We start from the raw sequence: 26,853 nt of genomic DNA, 5'->3' as shown, positions 1-26,853 counted from the left end.
GTATGGCTGCCCACAATATGTCTCTTTTATGTAGATTGATGAAATGCAATCTTAATGCATGGTTTGAAATGTTGAGTTATGGTTTGGGGTGGAGAAATAGGACTTTGACCATGTGATGATGAAAATAGGTATTAATGGTCAATTAGTGACCATTTAGTTCTGTTTAAATAAAAAATGAAGTGTGTTGAGTGATGGGATTTGGGTTTGGTGTGGCTGCCCTTGGTGACCTGCAGAATTGGACATGAGTCTAGCAGGTTTGGGTAGCCATAACTTGAATTGTAGAGGTTCAATTGGTACAAGGCCAATTGGACATGAAACTAGACACATAATGTCACAACTTTGGTGAAGAAACCATGCCCATAAAACCAAACCAAGTAGACCAAAAGCTTGCCCTAATCTGGGTGACCTGCAGTCTGCCTGGGCAAAATGACCAAATAAACAGTATTTGGTCATTTGGCCATAAATCAGTGTAAAAATGTCCAATTGACCTAAAATTTTACCAGCAACAAGATGAGATATATACCAACAACTTTTATGAAGAAACCTAACCCAAATTATGACCAGAATATATTCAAAAGGTGAGTTGCAATCACTATTCATTACACTGTAGATATGGTCAGTCCAGAAATTCTAGACAAAATTTCAATCCGGCCAGTTGTGGTTTTTGGACCATAACTTGAGCTACAAAACTCCAAATGGAGTGATTCAAAAAAGGAAATGCAACTAGACAAAATAAGGAACAACTTTCATGTTGATCAGTTTGCCAAATTCCCACTACAAAATTGACCAATGGAACAGTAAAGACAAAGCATAAAAATTGAAAACTCTGCTCAACTAACATTAAGCTTAGAAATGGTATTGGCAACCAATAACAACAAATTTTGAATGCAAAATGTGGTATGTTGATGATATTAGAACCAATTTACCTATTGCCTATGCAAAAGTCAACATTTTTGTTGATCAATGAATGGAATAGTAACACTAAAACTTAAATTCCAAAAATTGTGAAACTTAAAAGTTTAAAATGCCCTAGTATACCTAACAAGATTGGTTTGGATAGCTTGGCATGCCAATACTGTTAGCAGTACTGCATATGGCTTCATGCCATTCTGTTTTTCATGGCTTCCCATGCCATTCTGTGACATAATAGCCTTTGGCTATATTATTTGAGTTATTATACTCGGGTTTTCACCCTGATGATTATTACAGCTTATTAGCTGTTCTGTTACACCGGGAGACACAATGTGACCGATGGTGTGATGGTCTGAGGTATTTAATACCCAGTGCTAGTTTACCCATTTATCCAGTCCAGTCGACTGATATAGTTTACTTGGGCAATGATAATAAACCTTACTAAATTTTAAGTGAATAATACTGCAAATAATATCAGAAATTAAGTCTACTAAAAAATTATAAACATACATTCAGCATACTTTATTTTATTTTATTTTATTTTATCACTACTAAGCAGAATTGCTTAGCGCGTCGTTTTTGCCACGCGCAGGTACTGGAGACCTAGCTGGTGAGCCCAGCAGACATCAGACCGGGTGAGCCTTCAGATTTGCATCCGGAGTCCCAAGTCACCTCACACCTGCAGTTCATATGGTAGGACATTAGGATTGTGGGGTAGCATTTTGTATTTACATTTTGTATAAATTTTGATTTGTAACTATAAACTCTTGAAATTATGTAATAATATAAATATATGAAATTTCATGTTATTGAAATTTTCTGTATAATATATGTTGATAAATGAAATGTTGAGAAATATAAATGTGCTTTCAGTAATGATGTGAACAGAAAAGAAAAGTTTCTGAAAATAGTATTGAGATTTTGAGATTGAATTGAGAAATGTGTGTATAATGGAGTTTGGATTTGAAAATTATATTGGAAGTGTTTTTAAGCAGGTTCAGAAGAACTGTTTTTCCAATTTACAGCCGGTACTCTGCCGGATTTTCTATAAAATTTACGGAAACATTCAGATTTATCAAAAATTGTAAATAAATAAATTAAAAGGGATAAATTGTAATTGAAACATGAATTGGTACTCCGGCACACTGAGTGGCATAACTTGCTCGGCTACACTGTAGACGGGTAAGGGGTGTCACAAACTGGGTCTCTTCTTTTATAGGATAAATGTATTTGTATTCCGTGACAACCCAGTTAATGCAACTTTATCATTTCCCGCTCCTTCTCTGGAATGGAAATATCTAGACTTCTTCCTAAAGTTTCTTAGTATGTGGCCTACTTCTGACACATTGGCACTTAGTTCGAGGCTCCACTACTCCTTTAATCTATCATCTCTTAATAACTTGTTTCAAACATCTCTTAGTGTGTTCCTAGCATGCCTATTCTTTCTTATCCTCATCATTATAACTAGCTCTGCCGAGCTTTCTTCCTGTCCTTTGGATCTTATCCACTTCCTTTTCCTATTTCTGCTATTGTTGATATCTTTTCAACCTACTGTACTTATTCCTTAATCTTAGTCCTATCTCACCCTTACACCTTTTCCTTCAAGGATGTCCATCTAATCATCAACTTTAATTTTCTTTTTATTTCTTAGTCTTTTCTTGATTACTAGTTCCATTACTTCAAGAATTCTAACCTTACAATTGACTCCTACCAGCACATTTTTCACATTATGTAATACTTGAAATTAACCATAGAAAGTTCTTTTTGTATCCCCTTTCCCAACTTAACTATCAGAAAATTATCATTCCCTACCAGCTTTAGTAGGAAATTGCTCATCCTAGATGGATAGGAACCCCAAAAATTATAAGTTCCATCTGAACTAACACGGCTGTGGGAAATATGTGTCATGTCTTAATTCCGAACAAGATACTTCACGTGTTCATTCTTCTTAATATAATCAGATATACTACCCATAGCTTTCCAAACTTCAGCCTCAACTTTTCCCATTAGCAACAATTTCATTCACTATAACTCATTAGCAAATAGCACTTCCTCTAGCTTATAGTTCAAAAGGGTTGTAAGCCCTGGTAACTAGCTTGATTTAACTCATGTCATCTCTCTGATCATTCTTTCATACTTAACATTAGGTACACCATTATTTTCATTTTCGCCTCAAAAGATTAGATATGTACTAATGCCCATCAAATTTTCAATTAATTGGGTCACTTTGACATGACCTCTCTTCTTAATATAATCTCCTAGAATCGAAACACGAGCTAATTTGGAAAGAAGGAGAAATGTTTTCCCACCATTTATGGTATACCATTGTTTGATAAATAAGATTTAGCTCATACCCCTTAGTCTCCCTTTTTAGTTTCATTATTTCTTTGTAATTATTGTGCTTTGTTACAAGATATCAATAATATCTACCATTTGTTATACTGTTGTCCTACCTAACATATCATCTTAGAATTTACTATTTCCTTTTTACTCTCTATTTATCTTCCATACTTATAATTATTTGTCCAATGCTCCTTATACTTGGTTATATTCTAGAAGATAAAAGCACTCACAGATTCTTTCAGATCTACTTCAATTTTACGAACAATCACTCCTCTAATCCATGTACTTCTCAATATCTTATAATTACACCTATACCTATCTTGTCCTATTCTGTCCTTTACTAGCGTTCTGCTACATATTATCATACTATTATTTATTTATTATTACTCTCTTTTTTTTTACATAATTATCTTATCGATCACATTGAAAATATCTGTCTAACTCCAATTTTAGACTCTAGGTCTCACCATTCTAAATTTTAATATCAAGCCTCTGTGCTATTATCCCTCATCTTGCATATTTAAATCCCTTATGTTGACTTTTATTTACTCCTACTGATCTTCCTTCTTTATCTGACAATACAATTCAAGTTATCACAGCACGCTCAACAGCTACTACCTACTTTGGTTGCACACCTCACTTATTTTCCATTATACTGTCAACAACCAAAAGGTTTTTTATGTTATTGTCCCATTATCCTACCTTGGGGGTAGAAAATAGATAAGATCTAATCCATATCCTGTAACTCTAAGCTCTAGGTTCAGGCTCCTAACACTACATCAATTATGACCTGCTCTAAGTCTTGTACTTCTGGGTTTCATAACTTGATAATGTTCTTCCTAATGCCATCCTTTTCTACGCTCTCTATCCTTACTTTTTTGTTTATCTCGTTTACCCTTCCTAGACCCACATTCACCTCCTCAGTATCTTGGCTCTATTCTTCCTAATCTTATCCTAATATGTTTTTCCAGTTTATTCTTTAACCAACTCTTTTTATCTTACCCAAATCCCAACTTTCACTCTTCCATTCTTTAGCTCTATTTTCTTTTTGAATCTGATTGTCATATCAGAAACTTATACCTTTACACTATCCCTACCACGTCATCTATACCTCAATGTTACTCAGAATTGATCCTCTAACTACCCTAGCTAAACTTCTATTGGCATTCAGGCTATCTCTCCTACTGCATTTGAACCACACTCCATATATATATATATATATATATATATACATATTCTACGATTTATCGATGCTAACTTTTGTCCTTTTTCTTTTACTTTATTTAGAGTATACTTTTGTCTTAAGCATTAAGAAGCTAAGGATGAACTTAGGGAATAGCAGTCATATTTCTCCTGCGTGATCTCTATTCTTACCCTTTTGGACTACATACTACCCCCTACTACCTTAGGGAGGGGATTTGTGGCAACTTTAATTTTTTATATTCATTTAATTAGCTGAAACTTAAAATACTAGGTATCCAAACCCGTCTTTCAATTTAAAGGCTTACATACATCTTGATCTTACATCTTATGATTCCTACATAGAACTTGTACCCTCTCCAAAACACATGAGCTAACAACTCTCTATCTCTCGCAACAGTCCCATCTGGGACACTATTCTATAAGTCATCATTATCAGTAATAATCTCTCTATCCCTTTTGAAATGATAGGACTATACGCTAACTTACTGTAACAAAGGTACTACATTTACCACCTTGCCAAAACCATGTCAAATTAATGACTCTCTTATCATATCATAGCTCTGTAAATCATCAATTCATAGTTCCGACCTTCCCTAGGTAGTAGGGTTGTATTTTACACCTTGATGATACACACAAGGTATACTATTTTCACTAAGCTCTAAGCAAAACATCTGTCGTACTGCAAAAACTATCTAAAATTCTATACCGAAGATCAGATGGTCTCACTCTATAGATGTCACCTTTACTTTGCAACTAATCTGCAATCTCTGGTCTGATGGCAACTCTTGATGTAACTCTAGCTCATGCTAGGGTAACCAAGTCACTGACTCTAGTTATCACCCAACTGTGACCTTTTAATATTCTAACTCTAGACCCCTAACCAGGAGTTCCTAACTCCTCTGCAGATATAAAACTCTGTTCTGGCATAACTCTACCAAAATAGAGGCCATCCGCAAACACCTTCATTGTGAAGCACCACGGGGATGCACACAGCTCTACACAATAATCTCATGTTGGTACTGTAATATGCAGCTTACAGAGCAGACATCGAGAACATTGTATAGTTACTACGATACGTCCTACAAATTAGGTCTCCTAATCTCTTATCTCTCTTGAATCTACTATTATCATAAACTTACTCTAACTGGGTCATCCACTGATGACTGCCAACAATGGTATCCTCATCCTTATCTAGTGCAATTATACCATCAAAACTCACCTTTATGTACTCGTGCCTAGCACCAGATAGGCATAACACTTGGACCCATACTGATAGAAATATAGTGTTTCTTGGAGAACGTATTTCCACGGCAGACGTCAACATGTCTGCTAACTCTATTTCACATTTCTATATACTCCACGAAAATCAAGATACTAACTAAGGCACTCTTATAATTCTCGAGATATAATGCAGAATCTAGAAACAAGGATTTACAAAAGAAAACGAAACAGAATCCTATACTCTACATGTGACAACTCTAGGTATAAACTTTCCCATGAACCTAAAACCTAAGCTCTGATACCACATTTGTCATGACCCAACCTATGGATCGGACTGGCACTAGGATCTGGGCCAGCATAAAGCCTTTAAGGCCCGTAGTAAGCCTTACTGTTCCCAAACCCATGACCAGGCCCATAATTTAGGCCCAATATGCATATAAAAATAATTTAAATTAAAATATTATAATTTTATTTCGGGCCAACTTAACTCAATAATTATCAAAAACTCAAATTTGGGGAGCTTAGCTCAACCCAATTACATCATTTACAAATTATTTAAGTATCATACAAATCTTTATTTATTAATCTCAAGAATTTAAATTAACACAATTCCTAACAGGGTCTATACTACTGCTAATACATGCGGAGTTCTAAATTACAAATTTAGAGAATAATAATATAATTAAGTAATTATTGATAATCTGCGAGAAAAGAAGTAGTTTATTCTAAAAATAGTCTTCTTCTGTAACTTGGAAAAAAAAGGTGAACAGGAGTGAGTATAATTTTAAGAATAATTTTTATAGCTATCTAAAACTAATGCGTCCTAACAGTGAAATGTAATACCATCATACATATCCATACAAAACTGTACATATACGAGAATTGATCTCCTATAGAGCTCTCTTAATCCAACCTTTGCCAGTGAGTGTCTCTCAAGCCGGACTTTCGCTTAATGAACCAAATGCAAGGGCCAGCAAGTGTTTCTCGAGCCTTGCCTACCCCATCTTATCCATAAGAGGACCAGGTCCCAGTGAGTATCTCTCAAGCCGTGTCTACCCGTCCTATCCATATCCAATACCACACACCACACGCACACTACTCCACATAACCATAAACAACATCCATGGCACTTCATCAATTAAGAATGCAATATAAAATATGCCTAGAGTCTAACTACATAGATACATATTTATAAGTGATGCATGAGTATGCTTGAACATATAATAATATTGAAATTATAATTAAAATTAATATTTTACTCACAGTATACCAGAGACAACTGTAGAGGTTGGGTGAAGAAATATGGTTGACCCCGATCACCTACATAATTTTATTATGAATTTATTAGTGCTAATTCAAATAAAAATAAATTTAAAGAGACAATCCTAATTTATGTCAAAAATTCGGTAGAGTTTTTCCTACACCTAGGACCTACCCAACTTGTAAAAAAATTTAAATAACACTTCTAAATTCTCAATTTCCATAATCACATCTTATCAACATTTTATGGCTCCTCTTGGGCCCTCCAAATCAAACAATAGTCATAAACTTGAAAAATTACGTTTTAGTCCCTATAATTGATATTTTGTAAAAATTCACTCAAACAAGCTCTAAAAATTCTAAAATTTTTTTCCACGGTCCTTAATAAAGTTATAAAGCTATCGTAAAAGGAATTGTAATTTTATAATCACCCATGAATATTTTATTCAAGAATATTACTCAATTCCATAAGTTTCCAACAGCTAACATATTCTTAATTCAACCCAATTCAATATTCATATATTTAAACCTCTATTGTCAAGCTTTAACTAATTATATGAAATTTAAATATCATAATTCTAGATAATCTTATATGCCCATATGCTAAAAATCAAACTAAAATCCATCTATATTTTTCAAAAATATTTTATAATCAGTCAAAAATTCAACAAACACCATAGAATATCTCCAAATAATTTTACTTTTATCATATATTTTTCTTAGAATTTTCCTCCAATTTTTTTCTGTTTAAGAAACACTGCATTTATGCTCCATAGACTGTGAAATAATGAAAATAATCTTACCCGAAGCTTATCTGTGTCTCAAAAATTTCAAAAATTTATGAGGAAGCCTCTGAAAGTTTAATTATCCCCAAAACTCATCGGAACCACCGCCAGAACCACCGCGCACGGTGGTCGGCAGCCAGTCGCCGGCAATATCTACTGGATCTGATCATACAATAACGTTCCTCTCCTTTTCCTAAGTCCATAATTGGTCTCGGATCATTGATCCAACCGTCGAATGGTCCTAGATCTGATGAAAAAGCATGAAAAACCCGAAATTTCTGTCCTCTATATCTAGCTCATCCGACCACCAAATGTTACAAAATGGGTATCAAAAGAAAGCTCTCAGAACAAGCTTTCCAACGCTACTTGAATTACCTTGATCGAACGTCGGATGAAGCCGGAATCGCGACGGAAAGTCGCTGCCCACTGTGTGCATTTCTCTCTCTTCTCCCTCTCTTACCGCCGCGTCTGGCAGTGCTATCAACTGGCTGCTGGCTCGCCGGCATCGCCTGAAGTCACTTGGTTGCCAGTCAGTGGTGGTTGACCCCTCACCGATCGGAGGAAAGTATAGAGAAAAGGGAGAGAAGAGATGGGGGAAAGAGAGATGCATGAGGAAGAGAGAGGGGTTTTTTTTTAAAAAAAAAAATTTGGGTTGTTACATAAATGGTAAAGAAATTTTAAGTCTTGCTTTTTCTAACTTTATTCTTGATATCATCGAATAATTAACTTCTAAATTACCTTTGGCGAAAAGAAAAAGATAACTTTAATTGTAATTTTAGAATTTGACCTTTTTTTTCTTCTTTTTATCCTAAGAAGTGATTCAAAATACATTTTGATTCTCGCATTAGCAATTTTAGCTTCTTTTTTTTTTTAATAATAGTAATATATAATGAATGGATTTCACTTGCCTATGAGTAAAAACTAGATAATTAATCAGGCCATCAATGACCAGATATATAATTCTCATTCTACTAAATCAAAGCAATACAGATATAATAATTCTACTAAATCAGAGCAATACAAATATAACAAGATATGAAAAATTATAGAATGCTCCCGTTGCATATAAAAGTAGTGTTTTCTCTCTCATCAATAAATGAAACTTCTTTGTAATATCGAGAGGAGTGACTCTTACTTACACCATAGTTTATACACCCAACCAATTTAAACATAACACATTATATAAAATTATAGTAGTTTTATCTAAATTCATGATAGGATGAACTTAAAATAATAGTTTATTAATTTTTTATTGATTGAGTATATATACATCCACGTGCATACAAGAACTTTTCTATGAATAGTACATCCCACCTGATTATAAAAGATGATGCATATGCAATTGGTGCATCTAATAACCTCCCACAAGGAAAAATATGCATCTAATAATCTCCCACAAGGAAAGATATTCATTAAATCCGAAGCCACCCATGAGGCTCAGAAGTTAGTACGTCTCGGCGACCCTTGAAGTAAACAACCATCTTATCCCTGGGAGGCAAATTGTCCTTGATCAAAGGATGGTTGATAAATCTGTGCATCCATGAAGAAATTGCTGGAAATTGCTGGCTCTCGAGGATCTTCATAGATCCAACTTCTTCCCATACAGGCAACCAGTAAGAGATCCATCCTACAGCAATGTCCACATATCCAATTCTTTCTCCTCCAAAAAATTGCTTCCCTTTTAGTTTTAGCTCTTCCTCTATCTTTTGCAGGGCTTCAATGGTCAATTTTATTGCTCTTTCTTTTTCATCTCCAAAGGAGCACAGGGCATTCCATGCAGCTTCCGTAATCTTCAAGAAACAAGTAATTAATTAATTAATTATTAATTAAAGAAATGTAATTTGGTTATACATTAATTAAGCTAGCTAGCAAGCAATTAAAAATTAATCACCTTCTCTTCTGCAAATTTAGCCCAGAAGCGGGCCTGGGCTCTTTCATGAGGATCTTGAGGCAGTAACGTATACTTGTCCTTCCATGTCTCGTCGATATACTCGAGGATAATGAAGGACTCAGCGATTATTTTCTGGTTGTGAATAAGTACAGGGACCTTCTTATGGACGGGATTTAGCTGAATAAGCGAAGAGCTCTTGTTAAAGATGTCTTCTTCTATGTACTCGTAATCAACGCCTTTGAGTTTCAGAGCCCACTCTACTCTGCGCACAAATGGGCTAACCCAGAAACCTAAAACCTTCACCACCTCCTCCTTTGCCATGAGAGATTCTGCTATTTTTCTTTGAGCTGATGAGCAATAACTGGCAAGTTCAGTGTTATTTGTATACGTCCTCCGTCAGTGCTGAGAACCTCAGTGCGATGGGACGCTGCTGGTTGGTGTTGACAAAAACCACCAGACGGCAAATTTGACCGTTGACGAATGGGATCTCCTTTTTTTTTTTTTTTTTTTTTAATACGAGGCTTTCTCTGGTAAAAAATCCTACTTTTGCTAATAATTAATATTAAATGAATTATTAAAATTTAATTTTATATATATATATATATATATATATATGTACAAACACACACACTCAACTCAACTCAACTCAACTAAATCTTTATCCTAAAAATTTTGGATTAAATTTTCAAAAATTTATAATGCTTCTAGTTCATGTTGTACTATTATTCTCCAAGTCAATTTAGATCTACCTATTTTTTTCCTTTCTATTATCTAATTTAATGTGCTCTACTTGTCTAACTAGAGCCTCCGTATATCTATGCTTCACATGACCAAACCACCTCAATCTCCCTTTTCTCAACTTATCCTCAATTGGCACCACTTCTACCTTTTCAGTGCCCAACACTCACTACCATAGAATATAGCAGGTCGTATGGCTGTACAGTAAAATTTTCATTTCAACTTATTGGGAATTTTGCAATCACATAAAACTCCCGTGGCATGTCTTTACTTCAACCATCCGGTTTTAATCCTACAACTAACATCCTCCTCACATCCCCCATTTACTTGAAGGATTGAGCCGAGATATTTAAAGTAATTACTTTGGGACAGTACCACTCCATCCAAACTAACTCCTTCCCTATCACCAGTTTGGCCTTCACTGAACTTACAATGCATGTATTCTGTCTTCGTTCTACTTAACTTAAAACCCTTTGACTCTAAGTCCTGGAATACTCTCTTGTATATGTTTCGTCAATTCATCTAAAACTAATGTAAAAAGGTAAGGGCTTATAGCTGATCCTTTAGGTAATCCAGTTGAGATCGGAAAATCTCTTGTGTCGCCTCCCATTGTGCGCACAATAGTAGTTGCTCTTTCATACATAACTTTCAATACTCGTATGTACCTAATAGATACCCTCTTTTGTTCTAAGACACTCCATAAGATATCTCTTGGAACACTATCATAAGCCTTATCCAAATCAATAAAAACCATGTGTAGATCTTTCCTCACATCTCCATATTTCTCCAACAAGCTTCTAATGAGAAAGATCGCTTCATAGTTGAACGACCGGGCATGAAGCCAAATTGATTGAGAGAGATATAAGTATCATGATTTAGTCAATGCTCCACAACTCTCTCCCACAATTTCATAGTATGGCTCATGAGTTTAATTTCCTATAGTTCGAGCAACTCTGTATTTTATTTAAAAATAAAAAATATAATTTTTTTATTTTATTTATTTTAACATGTATTTTATTAATCTTTAAAAATTTATAAATAAACTTAATTAATAATTTAATATTTTAATTACTCCTTTAAATTATTATTAAACTCTGTAAATAAATATTAACACAATTATAAATATTTAATAATTTATTTATTATTATTCTAACATAACATAATATTTTTTTTATGGGTCATTAATTTGATCTCGACGCACTCTCTTACATCATTATTGGAATTATTATTTTATAAATGAAATTAAATTATAATTAACAAAGAAAAGTACCCTTATCTACCGTTGCATGATAAGACCTAACTTTAGTGTGATGGAAAAGAAAATTATTATAATTAACAAAGAAAAGTACCCTCGTCTACCTTTAAATTATTATTAAACTCTGTAAATAAATATCAACACAATTATAAATATTTAATAATTTATTTATTATTATTCTAACATAACATAATATTTTTTTATGGGTTATTAATTTGATCTCGACGCACTCTCTCACATCATTATTGGAATTATTATTTTATAAATGAAATTAAATTATAATTAACAAAGAAAAGTACCCTCATCTACCGTTGAATGATAAGACCTAACTTTGGTGTGGTCGTAAAGAAAATTATTATAATTAACAAAGAAAAGTACCCTCATCTACCTTTAAATTATTATTAAACTCTGTAAATAAATATTAACACAATTATAAATATTTAATAATTTATTTATTATTATTCTAAATATTAGCAGGCTTTTCTTTTTTTTAATATATTTTTGTTACTTCAAAGTTATGTCATAACTACATATTTTTACAAAAGTTAATTTCAAATTACAAAGTTATTAATTCCAACTTTGAAATTTCAATCCAACACCTAAAAAAAAAATAATATTCTTTTACTTGTATCTTGATTTTAATTAGTTGAAATGAAAATCTAAAATGGTTCGTAATATACTATAAATTTTACAATAATATATATATATATATATATATATATATATATATATATATATATATATATTTCTTTTTTTCGATCATATATATATTATTAATAAATTTTAATTCAGTAATACTAATATTTTTAAGGAATATGAAGCCTTGAATTTAAATCTCAGTTAAAATCAATTATATAAGGAAAAAATTTTATTATAATAGTTAATAAATTTTAATTCAATAATGTTAGAGTCATATTTATAATGATGATATTTTGAATTGAAGTCGTAATTAAGCCGGTCTCATTATTTTAATAAAATTAACTATTTAATTTAAAAGCAGCCTCTGTATTTTAAAAAAATTAATTATTTGATTTTTATATTTTGAAAAATATAATTTCATATAATTTACTTTTATTAAATTATTTAGTCATTTCGTCAAATTTTTGAGTGTATTTTTATATTTTCCCCATTGAAAAAGAATTTTTCTAGAGTATTACCTTGATTATGTGAAAATTAAAGAGAATTAATTAATCTTTTTGTGTAGGTAGATTGTATCATTTTCTATTAAAAGATGAAAACATATAGAAAATGATGGGAGAGAAGTGTGGGTGTGGAGAAGAAGAAAACATGAGAAAAGAAAAATAATAAAAGATAATTAAAAAAATTAGGACAATTTATGTATAAAAAAATAACTAGAGAAATTAAAGAATAATTATAATATCATTAAATTAAAATATATTAGTAAAAGTTTAATTTAAGATTTCTCTACTCTCACGTATGGCTTGAAGAAATCAATAATATTAAACTTCATTAGTTAAACTTGAAATTTTAGAGCCCAAAAATAATTATAATATTATTAAGTTAAAATTTATTAGTAGAAGTTTAATTTAAGTACACAAAATTCTATTAGACTCCATACATTATGAATTAGCATAAAGCAAAAGATATGTAATTATTACATATAAAAGGGAAAAAAAATTGAATACAATGGGTATTGATTGCATGTAAGAGGTAAAAAACAAAGGATAAATATATCAATTGTGTCACGACCCGAATTCTGGGTCGGACCAGTCGGACTATCATTAGGGCTTTAATCAGTATAAGAGCCCTGAAATTCGGAGTAAGCCTAACTATTCTTAGCTCAACCATAAGGCCAATAACTGTAGCCTAAATTTAATAAATCAAATTGACGGAGTTCAATCATAAATTGGACTACCCAATGGGGAATATTAACTTCGCCGACTTGTAAACACAAAATAACTCAATTTGGGGAGCTCAGCTCACTCTCACAATCCTCGAAATAATAAATAATTAAATAGAAACTCAGCTTTCTCATCCAAGGTAAATACTCATCTCGAACATTCCAATATATCCATATAATATCTTTACAACTTCAAAGAAATAAATTATTACAGTCCCAATCAAGATTAGAACACTACTAATGCATACGGAGTTCTAAATTGTAAATCAAGTAAATAAAATATAGTTAAGCTACTTCTGGTAAATCTATGAGACAAGGAAGCAGGTTATTCACGAAAAGAGACCACCTGTCAACTGAATAAAAATAGTTGAACATGAGAGAACATTCGACTTGTAGAGTAAAATATTAATTTTAAATATAATTTATATAACTGTCTAAGTCTAATGCATTCCTCTGTATGAAATGTAACATGCACACATATTTCCAAACAATTCAAACAATATTTGTACAAAAGATAATTTGGAGCATATATACATCCATGTGTCCCATCAACATATATACACATAAGAGTTAATCCCCTATGCAACTCTTTTAATTCTAATACTTGCTAGCGAGGTTAACTTAAGTTGGACTTTCTTAATAATCCAAGTACGGGGATCAACGAGATCAACTCAAAGCCATACTCACCCCGACTTATTCATATATAAAGATCGGGTTCTAGTGAGTCAAGCTCCAACTATTACTATCCGTCCTACCCATATCCATATTCACATACACGCACGCCAACACACACACAGAGTTTCATCAATAAAATATGCAACACAAGGATATGCCTAGCATTTAACTACATATATATGTTTATAAGTGAATACATAAGCATGCATTGAATAAATAATAATAATATTAAAATTATAAATAAAATCAATATCTACCCACAAATTATTTAAATGTCACTGGAGCAACTGAGAAGATAAGTAAGGTTAACTCGGATCAGCTAAACAATCATATTCAAGAAATTTATTAATATTAACTCAAAATAAAGAACAAAAAGAGCTTAAAACACCCTAGGTTTATGCAAAAAATTTGACAGAATTTTTTTTGTACCTAGGGCCTATCCAATCTGTAAAATAACTCAACTAACACTTCTCAATCTAAAAGGCCTCTCTAGCCCACAACACAACAATTACACAATATCCTTCTTGAGTTTACAAAATTAATTAATTTCCACTTTAAAAAATTCAAGACTTTACAAATTGAGTTTTTATTAATAACATTAAAATTATTTTTAAAATTTTTGAATATTTTTAATTTAAATTTCAATCAAAATTAAATAAAAATACCAATTATGGAGATTCCAGAACTACTTAATTAATAATATATTTTCTTTTTTCAAAGATAGGATTTCATTGAAGGCCCTCAAAGGATTATAAAAGAAGGAATCCTCTAGCAATTAGTAACATAGTTTATACATTGGTATTTTAAGACACCAATGGTGGAGATTCTGACCCTAAAGAGAGGCCACGTTGAAATGTCCATGAAACGCAGTTGGAAGTATTTGCATATAATGATGTGTCTAAACAGGTACAAGAAGCTGTAAAGCAAGCAAACAGAAAAGGGCTCTATGCATTATTGCTTTATGCTTTAATAATTTTTTTCTTTATAAAAAAAAAAAAAAGTAAACCGGCAATCTTTCCAAGTTGGAAAGGATTTCTTGCCGTCCTCACAAATCAGACATCGGAAAGGGAAAGAAAATTAAGAAATTAAAAAAAAAAAGTTTCATCATATAATTTTTTTCTTGTTAATTGGATTAAGGGATCACTCTTCATGATGATTGGAGTTCAAATTCTATACTTCATAGTTTTAAAAATAGTTTCAATTACTAACGAACTATAATTTATTAATTAATTGTAATATTTTTAATCATACATCCTATCCTAAAATCATACTTTTCATTAAAGGATCCTATCCTAAATCACAAATTATATTTTTTTTCAACTGAAAGTATTATTAAATTGACCAAATTAATGTGAATGACTTAGCCGTTTATAGATCACTATCATTATCAAATTGCATAATGTGGCTTGTCTCAAATGGCAGCCTTGATTAATTTTTTACCTTAGTTAAGACCAATCACAGCCTACTACGTACAGCAAGCTGTTTAGGCAAAATCTTCTTTTCTAATTAATCTCGATGTGTACAGGCGCTGAAAAGACCATGGAGCGCTTCAGGATGGATATGGATCAACTTTTTAGAGGAGTTGAAAAAGTTGAGCTCTGATAACAAACGCTCTACCCCATTTAATTAATCCTTTGTTTGGTTAAAGAAATCATTTAAAATCGCCAGCTCTTTATTTATTTAACAAATCAGTAGCTTTTTCTTAACCATCTCTCCTACAATAATGGAATTGGAGCCCACCTTGGAGTGGCAGGATCTCTCTGCTTTCACTTGGGGTAAACTTAGGACCCAAGCTTGCTTTCACTAGAACCATAAAGCTTGCTTTCACTATTTCTTTTTTAGCCTTTAATGCCATCCTAGACCAGCACAGCTTCTTTCTCTACTTTTTATGATTGAGGAGTGGCATTCTGGAAATATGGTGTAAGATATAAGGACATTTCAGACCACCAACATATATATAAATTCCATAATAATCAAGCTTTATGGTCCATAAGAAATGCAAACCCATCTTTAGAAATCTTCTGTTTATCCATTTCCGAGAAGAAAAACAAACGCTTGATGTCTCAATCTAGCCTGGGAAAGAAGCTTCAACCGGCAAAGAAGGCGTGGAAACGCTTCGCCAGAACAGTCGAGTCAAAATTCCATAACCTGAACTTATCTAAAGCCATCAAGGTCATCAAGACCAGCTGTAGTCGCCTCCTCTCTTATTGCTCTATCCGTTTCTTTCATCCCTTCAAGAAACATTCCTTAACAAGACCGCACTATCGCGGCTACCATTGCAATAGAGATCTTTACGGACATTATTATAGCAATAAGAACCATGTTCATAACAACTTCTCAGCCATATACATAGACCAGCTTTATTCTGAAGAGGCTGCAGGGTCGTCGACGTCTTCCCTGCAGGCGAAGCACTTCCATGCAGAAACTAATAGCAGAGATAAACAGGCGGTTGATGAGCAGGTTTTACCAAGAAAAGAAGAAAAAGAAAAGGAGAAGGTGTTGTATAGCATTGAAGATGCCTGGAGAGAAATTGTTGCTAAATCACCGCAGCTGCGACCAGTGGATGAGAGAGCTGATGAATTTATATCCAATTTTCGTCAAGAAATAAAGCTTCAGAAAGAGAAATCAATTCTTGAATTCGAGGAGATGCTGGCTAGGGGTACCTAGCCAAAGGATCAATTTGCTTTCTTCTAACTTTTACTTTATTTTTATCATTTCTCAATATATATATATATAATCAGAAAGTGTGTGGATTAACAGGTAAACCAAAAAAATATTAGGACTTACGGATTTTTTTCCCCATTAAATAACAGGGCTAACGTCCAAATAAGAAAAAACAATTACGCGGATACACAACTCCGCTAATATCACGAAGAAGACTGCTCATAATGCCTGCCAGTGGGAGGACTAGGGAACCCATGCATGCCTAGAGTGGATTTTTTCAAAGATGAATTGAAGGAGGTCATTATTGTGATTATGTAATCAAGAGTAATTGCGTGAGATCTTTGTTGGGTATTTTCTTGAAGCATATAATTATGATTTTATTCCCATTTTTTATGGTTTAAAGTATGGTGGATTTTTATTTTAACTTTTTTTACAAGATATTTTTATTTAATATTATACTTATTATTAGGATTTAACTCAAAATCGCACAGAGTAAAAAAAGTGAATCTATATAGCCGATCCCAAATTTTTGGGATAAAGGTTTAATTGAGTTAAATTGAGTATTATACTTATTATTATTATTTTTCATTAATTATTGCATACATTAAAAATATTAAAAAATAATATTTTCTTAAATATAATAAAATTATAAAAAGACGAAACTTATATTTTCAAAGAAAGAGAATACATGTTCATCACCTACTAATCTTTCTTAATGATAATTTATTTTATATATATATATATATATGAGATTTTATTATTCAAATGAATCAGTTTCTATTCAACCACATTACAAAAGCCACCAGTCATTCATAATAGTAATACATGCCCATTGTTCTCAGACTTCGCATCAGACCTACTGATCCGATTGGGAATCTCAGGAATTGATTAGTAGTTCAGTTCGGTTAACTTTTTCAATCACAAATAAATTTGTCTTCCGTTAGAGACTTGGCAGTAGTTTCTTCTTTTAGAATAAAATTTGGCTGTAGTTGTTAACCTAATTAATTATGGAAATTTTATTATTTAATTTCTAAATATTATAATTATTAATTTATAAATTAATTTTGATATTTAAAAATAAATAAATTAATTATAGAATGATAAATAAGTAATAATAAATCTCATAAATTTTAATTTTATTTATAATTTAAAAATGAAGTGGAAGTGGGTTCGTTCTCGTACAGCGTCAGCCACTGATTACTAATGGTCGCTAACTACCATTCAATTATCCACTCGGATCAGACCGCACCTCCCCAAAAGCATGCCTCGTATCGTCATTCACATCACCAGTCCCACGCTTACATTTGGCGAATCCAAACGGCATACGCGTCACACTCACGAACCCACAGGCGAACACTGTGGCCCAATCGGCAAATTGCACAGACCATAGTGAAAACGTCGTCGTTTAAGATGCGCATCACTTCATCACTTGGCAGCATCATTTCCACGCGCATAAATATCTGGGCTTTGTCCACTCTTATATCCCGAATAACTTTCTGCTTCTTCTCTCACTTTAGCATTTTCCTTCGCAGTACCGGTCTAGAGCTAATCCTTTTTATTTTTAATTCTGTATCTCTATCCATGGCGAAGGAACCAGTTCGCATTCTTGTCACTGGTGCTGCAGGTACGTCAACACGAAAACCAAATGAGAAAAGAATCATTGTCACTGTTAACGCTCAGATCTGTCGTTGATCGCTTTTTTTTTTAGTCTTTCATTTCATTTGATCTTAGCTCTACTTAACTCTATTACCAGTTCAATTAGCTTGAAACATTGATACAGATCTGTTATCGTTATTTTTTTTTAATTATTGAGACTCTATCAAGTCTAAGATTGTGATACTGTTTTATCTGTAATGTGTTGTATTGGACTGGATCGGTATTGTAAGTTTGATTTAAGTTGATTTGGCTATTTTTCAGTTGAAATTCTAAGTTTGATTTAAGTTGATCTAGGATTAAAAATGCTATTGATATTTATTGTTTGGTTGACAGAGACAGATGCAGAATAAAAATATTGGGGGCCAAAATTAAATACTATAGGAATGGAAACATAAAATATGATATAAGAAATATGAAACTTTTAAAATTTAATAAAAATTATATATTGTATTAATAGCAAACATTAACTCACCTCAAGTAAGCCTGGATTCGGCAATAGCAAACATTAATATTATAAAAATACATAAATATCTGATCCGGGCTAAAAAAAAAATACAATACAATACATAATATAATTCTATTTAAATGAAGGAAATAAGAATATTTGTTTATGTGATAAATAGTTAGCATTACAAAAAAAGAAGATTAATAATTTCACTTTTGCATTGAATTAATAATAATTGCTACAAATACAATAAAGGTTTAATAACTTATATTCACTATGTAATAATATGTTTATAAAAAATATGTCCACATAATATTTTCCCAAAAAAATGACAACAGCATAAATTTAACCAAACTATACGTTTTTCAATAAGTTTAAAGATATACAACTCAACTCAACTAAACCTTTATTCCAAAAATTTGGGGTCGGCTATATGGATTCGCTTTCTCCACTCTAAACGATTTTGGGTTAAATCCTCAGAAATGTGTAATGCTTCTAGGTCGTACTGCTCTCCTCCAAGTCAATTTAGGTCTACCCTTTTTTTTCTTTCTATCCTCTAACCTAATGTGCTCTACTTGTCTAACTGGAGCCTCCGTATGTCTATGCTTCGCATGACCAAACCACCTCAATCTCCCTTCTCTCAACTTATCTTCAATTAGCACCACTCCTACCTTTTCTCTAATACTCTCATTACGGACTTTATCTAGTCTAGTATGGCCACTCATCCACCTTAACATTCTCATCTTTGCAACTCTTATCTTAGACGCATACGACTCTTTCAGTGCCCAACACTCACTACCATATAACATAGCCGGTCGTATGGCTGTACAGTAAAATTTTCCTTTCAACTTATTGGGAATCTTACGATCACATAAAACTCCCGCGGCACGACTCTACTTCAACCATCCGGCTTTAATCCTATGATTAACATCCTCCTCACATCCCACATCTACTTGAAGGACTGAGCCTAGATATTTAAAGTACCACTCCATTCAAACTAACTACTTCCCTATCACCAGTTTGGCCTTCACTGAACTTGCAATGCATGTATTCTGTCTTCGTTCTACTTAACTTAAAACCCTTTGACTCTAGAGTACTTCTCCAAAGCTCTAGCTTTCTATTGACTCCTTCTCGTTTCTCATCTATCAAAACAATATCATCCGCAAACATCATGCACTAAGGAATACTCTCTTGTATATGTTTCGTCAATTCATCTAAAACTAATGGAAAAAGGTAAGGACTTATGGCTGATCCTTGGTGTAATCCAATTGAGATTGGAAAATCTCTTGTGTACCCTCCCACTGTGCGCACAATAGTAGTTACTCCTTCATACATATCTTTCAACACTTGTATGTACCTAATAGATACCCTCTTTTGTTCTAACACATTCCATAAGACATCTCTTGGAACACTATCATAAGCCTTCTCCAAATCAATAAAAACCATGTGTAGATTTTTCTTCACATCTCTATATTTCTCCATCAAGCTTCTAACGAGAAAGATTACTTCTATAGTTGAACGATCGGGCATGAAACCAAATTGGTTGAGAGAGATAGAGGTATCATAACGTAGTCGATACTCCACAACTCTCTCCTACAACTTCATAGTATGGCTCATAAGTTTAATTCCCCTATAGTTTGAGCAACTGTGTATGTCTCCCTTATTTTTAAAAATAGGTACTAAAATGTTCATCCTCCATTTATCAGGCATTTTCTTTGAGTTTAGAATCTTATTAAATAATTTAGTTAACCATGCCACTCCCATATCTCCCAAACACTTCCACACTTCAATTGGTATTTTATCGGGTCCACAGGCTTTACCCACTTTCATTCTCTTAAGTGCTTCCTTTATTTTTAAAGATCTAATCCTTCTAGTATAATTCACATTCTTTTCTATTGTTCTATAATCTATATTCACGCTATTACCATTTTGACTATTATTAAAGAGATCATTAAAATAATTTCTCCATCTTTCTTTAATGTCCTCATCTTTCACCAACACTTTTCCTTCTTTATCCTTAATGCACCAAACTTGATTGAGATCTTGACATTTCCTTTCTCTCCTCCTTGCTAATCTATAAATATTTTTCTCCCCTTCTTTAGTTTCAAGTTTCTCATATAATTTTTCAAAGGCCTGTGCTCTTGCTTAACTAACTGCTTTTTTTGCCTCTTTCTTTGCTATCTTGTACTGTTCATATGCCTCATTATTATCACATTTAGGTAATTTCTTATACCATTCCCTTTTTCTCTTCACTGCCTTTTGTATTTCCTCATTCCACCACCATCTCTCTTTTGAGGGTGGTTTATGTCCTTTAGACTCTCCAAGTACTTTTCTAGCTACTTCTCTAATCTTTGATGCCATCTGTATCCACATGTCATTGGCCTTCATATCCAACTTCCATACTTCGGACTAGAGAAGTTCATTTTTGAACTTCACTTGCTTTACTTTTTTGAACTCCCACTATTTTGTTCGAGCTACACTATTTCTTCTGACCTTACTTGAATTGTTCTTAAACTTGACATCTAAGACTACCAACCGATGTTGACTTGTTAAAGCCTCTCCCGGAATGACCTTGCAATCCTTGTATAGAGCTCTATTTGTCTTCCTGGGTGAGAGGAAGTCGATTTGGCTTCTATGTTGCTCACTTTTGAAAGTCACTAAATGTGACTCTCTTTTTATAAAGTAGGTATTTGCTAGTATTAGGTCGTATGCCATAGCAAAATTCAGGATGTTTTTTCCCTCCTCATTTCGACTGCCAAAACCAAAACCTCCATGAACATTCTCATAATCTTGTCTATCACTTCCTACATGTCCATTCAAATCTCCACCAATGAAAACATTCTCTTCATTCGGTATGCTTTGCATTAAATCATCCATATCTTCCCAAAACATTTATTTAGTCTCACTGTCTAGTCCTATTTGTGAGGCATAAGCACTAACTATATTTATTGTTTCTCCTTCTAGTACTAGCTTTACTAGGATAATTCTATCTCCTACTCTTTTCACATCTATTAATACGTCTTTCAATGTCTTGTCTATGATTATGCCCACTTCGTTTTTATTTCTCTCATTTCCGGTAAACCACAGTTTGTACCCTGAATTACCTACTTCTTTACTTTTCTCTCCTACCCATTTAGTCTCCTGAATGCAAACAATATTCACTCTTCTCCTTTCCAAGGTATCCACAAGCTCCATTAATTTTCCTGTAAGTGATCCAACATTTCAAGTACCAACTCTGATCCTTCTCCTATCTTGCTCCTTCTTAATTGGTCTCCTTTTATGATATCTTCTATTGTTTTCTATATCTATCTTGTGTTCTGCTTCACTACTATTTGTCCTATGAACTAACTTTTTTACCTACACCCGTCCATGATGTGGGAACCATTGCTTACTTAACACCACACTCGGGCGCCGGCATGGCGCGTCGCTTTCGGTGAACGCCCTACACCCTTGCATATTTCTCACTACACCCGGGCTTCCGATGTAGCGCGTCGTTAGTAGAGGACGCCCCAACGTTTATATCATTTGAATCCATATCATAAGGTGTGACGAAAGTTTTACGCTGGTTGTCACCTACCGCAACCCTCCTCCTTTATCGGGCTTGGGACCGGCTAAGCGCAAACTACTTAGGCGGAGTTAATAAGTTTAAAGATATAACTAACATATTATTTTGTTCTTCTTTATGGATTAAGATTTTCAATAAGTTTAAAGATATAACTAACATATTATTTTGTTCTTCTTTATGGATTAAGATGGAGTGCTAAAATGGAATGAGGGATCAAATTGAAAAAAAAAATTTTAAAAATCTTCTTTTTTTTATGTGGTGGGTTTAATTTTTTGGCTTAAAATGATATGAGTTAATTACATATATAAAGTTGTCTTAAACAACAATGAAGGCCACTTATTTGGTTGATTATATTGTGGAATTTTATCTCTCTTTTTACAAAAGTCATAGCAGGTGGCATTTGGTTCGTTCTCTATTTTATTTTACCTTATGTGATTTGTTAATATTTTGGCATTTGGGAAACTTAAACTATGGATTTGTAGGACTTTATTTCAATGATTTCAACTTTAAGCTTCATTGAGAATTTGAGAGATAATTGTCTTTATGTAAACTATGCCTCTCATCATATCTTTCTGGTTATTTAGTAAGACTGTTAACATTACCATTTTAAAAGGCACTGTTATTTGTCCAGTGTGAATATTTTTTTTATTTTTCATGTGCATTAGTTGCTTTTGCAATTGCTTAGTACGAGGCATAATGAGGAGATGTTGATGAACTTGCAGGACAAATTGGATATGCCCTTGTCCCCATGATTGCCAGGGGAGTGATGCTTGGTCCTGACCAACCTGTGATCCTCCACTTGCTAGATATCCCACCTGCAGCAGAGGCATTGAATGGTGTTAAGATGGAGTTAGTGGATGCTGCCTTTCCTCTTCTTAAAGGTATTTGCTCTTTCGTTAGATGAAAATCCAAGAAAAGGTTGTTGAAGCATCATTATACAAAATTCGCTTTTCGGAACTTTGAGGAATCAATTATTGATTTGACCCAAAATTAATTTGTAATAGGCGTTATTGCTACAACTGATGTTGTTGAGGCTTGCACTGGGGTAAACATTGCTGTCATGGTCGGTGGCTTTCCTAGAAAAGAAGGAATGGAGAGAAAAGATGTGATGTCGAAAAATGTGTCAATTTACAAGTCCCAGGCTTCAGCTTTAGAGAAGCATGCAGCTGCAAATTGCAAGGTGATTACAATATTTTAATATTAAAATAAAGGTCTATCTATTTGAATTTTATGTTACGGTGGATTGTTCTATTGCAATTCTTTGAAAAACAAAATCTACATCTAAATAGAGGGAGAAATTGAAATTATTTGAGATGTTTTCAATTCTATTGGAAATCTAAATGATGTAAGTTACTGTTTATGAATTTATGGTCACTTTGTTTTACAGGAATTATTTTCCTAGAAAACATTTCCACATTTTATAGTATTTAAGGTGTGTAGGAAAATTTGATCAATGGGGAATGTCTTTCTGGTCAAAAGGAAACTAAGTCACTTTTAAATAAAATTATTTCGTGTTTTCAAAATTGGAAGTTATTTGCTGAGCCATTACAAGCACAAGAAAGGGCAACAAATGGAACCTTGTAGGTACGGGCCCATTAGTCCACTGACTGCATCCAATCACCATTAGTGATGACAATAACTTCCCTTTTCCTTTTCTGTTTTGTGTAGTTTTCCTTTGTAGTCAACCATGCTTATGGAGAACTATGAAAACTTTGCAAGTCTAAATATTTTTAGTCTTGTTTACTGAAACAAAATTAATATTTTCCAATGTACTTCAAATGTTAGAAAATAATTACAACCTAAAATGTTCAAAATTACAATCCAAAAACGTTTATTATTATTATTATTTTTTTTTTCTAAATCCAAAGACGTGTTGCTTTTTACAGTTATTGTTATATACCTTTGAAATACTAGTTGCCACATATTTTTACTGACTTTAAATTTGGTTGAAACTACTTCAGTTTATATATCTCCTGATTTTTGCAGCTTCCTTTGTTGTCCAGGTTCTGGTTGTTGCCAACCCAGCAAACACAAATGCATTGATTCTGAAGGAATTTGCTCCATCTATCCCTGAGAAAAATATTACTTGCTTGACAAGATTGGATCATAACAGGGCACTTGGTCAAATCTCAGAGAGACTAAATGTCCAAGTGTCTGATGTTAAGAATGTGATCATTTGGGGGAATCATTCATCAACTCAATACCCTGATGTCAACCATGCTACTGTTAAAACTTCATCTGGGGAGAAGCCTGTCCGAGAGCTTGTTAAAGATGATGAATGGTATTAGTAGCTGTATTTTCTGTTGTACTGTAGTTGATTTTTTATGTGGAAATGTTGAAGCACTGTGTTAATTGTCTTTATCGGTTGAAGGTTAAATGCAGAGTTCATCACTACAGTCCAACAACGTGGCGCTGCAATCATTAAAGCTCGAAAGCTTTCAAGTGCATTATCTGCTGCTAGTTCTGCTTGTGATCACATTCGTGATTGGGTTCTTGGAACTCCTGAGGTTTGACAATATTTGCTCTGTTCTTCAGTGTTATTCTGTGTACATGGCTGTTGATCTTCTTTTTAATTCACTTTTTTTTTTAATTTTTACTATGCTTGTAGGGTACCTGGGTTTCCATGGGGGTGTACTCTGATGGCTCATACAATGTGCCATCTGGGCTGATTTATTCTTTCCCAGTCACATGCCAAAATGGAGAGTGGAAAATTGTTCAGGGTAAGATTGTTATAAATGAAAAAGTGCTATGATCAGTACTCAGTTTGTCATTGCAATATTATACTCGCATTGGCATCATAATAGGTATTTAGATATATCTATTTCTTTCATATCTGTGGGATTTTTTTTATTGTTTGTTGGACTTCATATAGTTACCTGATCGAATTATTTATTCTAATTTTAAAGAGACTATACTCTTTATCTTCTATTTGTCTTGATTTTCTTGGAAGCTTGTAAAGAACATATGCTGCTTGAATTCCATGGCAGTACTGAATTTCAGCTTTTATGGATTAACTTTTTTCACTTTTTTTCTCGTTCTCTTTATTTGGCCTAGAACTTCGCATTGACGAATTTTCGAGGAAGAAGTTGGACTTGACAGCAGACGAGCTCTCTGAGGAGAAGGCCCTTGCTTACTCATGTCTCTCATAAATGCTCTCTTTCAATCACTAGTGTGTGGTAAGTGGGACCTCTTTTGTTGCAGGAGGCATAGTTACAGTTTTGAATAGATGAACCATCACTGACGGAGAAACTGTATTTTGTCTCTTAGTTCTCCAAGTCATCCGATAGGAGGATGTTTGATTTTTATGACTTAATGGATTGAGATTATAGCATCTGCTTAATCTTTCTAAGTTTCGTTATTTTTTAGTTTATTGAAATGATCATTTTTATCTGAATCTGTAAATTTAGAGTTTTGGGTTTCAAGTCTTAACCCTCGTGGATGAGTGGTGTGGGTAATCTATGAATAGTCATAATCACAGTTTTGGGGAGGTCATTGGTATGGAGGCTGCTGTTGTGAGCTTTAAACTTGGTTGAAGTATTAGATAAACAGCAGCACCGCAGTAGTGGTGCAGTCAGACTCCCAGGTCATCCAATGGTGGAGTTATCTTAATGCTAATTATTGTCAAAATGTTGTTTTACTATTTTATTTCCACCGCCATTCGGATACTGTTTTTAACATTTGGTCACAACAAAGCTCGATGCTGGTCCTCGCCCATTTAGTACCACCTGAGCCAAGGCGACAGAGAAATCTCTTCGCAACTAAGTATTGGTCCCAAATTATTCAAAATGTTTCTTAGTAGTGTTCATCATTTGAACGTGACAAGGGATATCTTATATACTTGAATACTAGACGAGTGTCTCTTTCGTAAATTAACGAATTGCTTGTTTGCCCAAGATGATATGCTCAGTCCGTTTAATTTGTAATTTTTGTCTTTAATATTTTGTTTTATCTGAGAGTGTATTTAATATAACTTCAATTCTATAGAATGATAACCGTTAATTCAAATATTAATATTGAAATTTATATAAAATTAATTAAAATATATAATAAATACATAAATTTAAATATAAATACTTAATTTAATATTTATTAAACTGGTTTAACTTCTAAGTCTCTCTTCGCTTGCTACATGTGCATGTGATATTATTTTAGTGGCATCATTTTGAATGAAATTATTATTATTATTATTATTATTATTATTATATTCTGTGCTATTAAAAAGTGGAACTCTCAAGTTGTTAAAAAAAAAAAAAAAACTCTTATGCTTTGTTTGGATTGAGGGAAAGGATTGAGAGAAATAGAGAAAAGAGAAAAAAAATTTAATTTCTATTTATTTTTTTATTTGAATATCAAATAAAAGAGAGAAAGAGAGAAATGAG

General features: G+C 33.0%; 3 protein-coding genes across 3 annotated transcripts; 2 read left to right on the top strand and 1 right to left on the bottom strand.

Moving 5' to 3' along the window:
* Positions 1 to 8,949: 8,949 nt before the first annotated feature.
* Positions 8,950 to 9,987, bottom strand: LOC110659497 (glutathione transferase GST 23). The gene is made up of 2 exons (XM_021817452.2): positions 9,616 to 9,987; positions 8,950 to 9,514 (listed from the first exon to the last, which is right to left on the bottom strand). Exons 1-2 carry the CDS (start codon positions 9,934 to 9,936, stop codon positions 9,137 to 9,139), a joined length of 699 nt encoding a protein of 232 aa, XP_021673144.2. The 5' UTR covers positions 9,937 to 9,987; the 3' UTR covers positions 8,950 to 9,136.
* A 6,088-nt stretch (positions 9,988 to 16,075) lies between these two features.
* On the top strand, positions 16,076 to 17,213 carry LOC110659498 (uncharacterized). Its single transcript, XM_058145180.1, has 2 exons — positions 16,076 to 16,803; positions 16,958 to 17,213. Exons 1-2 carry the CDS (start codon positions 16,203 to 16,205, stop codon positions 16,972 to 16,974), a joined length of 618 nt encoding a protein of 205 aa, XP_058001163.1. The 5' UTR covers positions 16,076 to 16,202; the 3' UTR covers positions 16,975 to 17,213.
* A 1,012-nt stretch (positions 17,214 to 18,225) lies between these two features.
* LOC110659499 (malate dehydrogenase, cytoplasmic) lies at positions 18,226 to 25,868 on the top strand. Its single transcript, XM_021817454.2, has 7 exons — positions 18,226 to 18,432; positions 23,197 to 23,355; positions 23,479 to 23,654; positions 24,478 to 24,755; positions 24,846 to 24,981; positions 25,083 to 25,194; positions 25,529 to 25,868. Exons 1-7 carry the CDS (start codon positions 18,390 to 18,392, stop codon positions 25,621 to 25,623), a joined length of 999 nt encoding a protein of 332 aa, XP_021673146.2. The 5' UTR covers positions 18,226 to 18,389; the 3' UTR covers positions 25,624 to 25,868.
* The last annotated feature ends 985 nt before the right edge of the window (positions 25,869 to 26,853 follow it).

Source organism: Hevea brasiliensis, chromosome 4, assembly GCF_030052815.1.
Source record: "Hevea brasiliensis isolate MT/VB/25A 57/8 chromosome 4, ASM3005281v1, whole genome shotgun sequence".
Lineage (NCBI taxonomy): Eukaryota > Viridiplantae > Streptophyta > Magnoliopsida > Malpighiales > Euphorbiaceae > Hevea > Hevea brasiliensis.
Note: the sequence above shows the minus strand (reverse complement) of the source record. Positions and strands in the feature narration are given on the sequence as shown.

Bases quoted from the DNA above. Each gene is read 5' to 3' on its own strand.
- LOC110659497 (XM_021817452.2), bottom strand. From the start codon at position 9,936: ATGGCAAAGGAGGAGGTGGTGAAGGTTTTAGGTTTCTGGGTTAGCCCA. The intron at 9,515-9,615 runs GTGATTAATTTT...TGTTTCTTGAAG, and splicing joins CTAAATTTGCAGAAGAGAAG to ATTACGGAAGCTGCATGGAA.
- LOC110659498 (XM_058145180.1), top strand. From the start codon at position 16,203: ATGTCTCAATCTAGCCTGGGAAAGAAGCTTCAACCGGCAAAGAAGGCG.
- LOC110659499 (XM_021817454.2), top strand. From the start codon at position 18,390: ATGGCGAAGGAACCAGTTCGCATTCTTGTCACTGGTGCTGCAG. The intron at 24,756-24,845 runs GTATTAGTAGCT...TATCGGTTGAAG, and splicing joins CTTGTTAAAGATGATGAATG to GTTAAATGCAGAGTTCATCA. The intron at 24,982-25,082 runs GTTTGACAATAT...CTATGCTTGTAG, and splicing joins GGGTTCTTGGAACTCCTGAG to GGTACCTGGGTTTCCATGGG.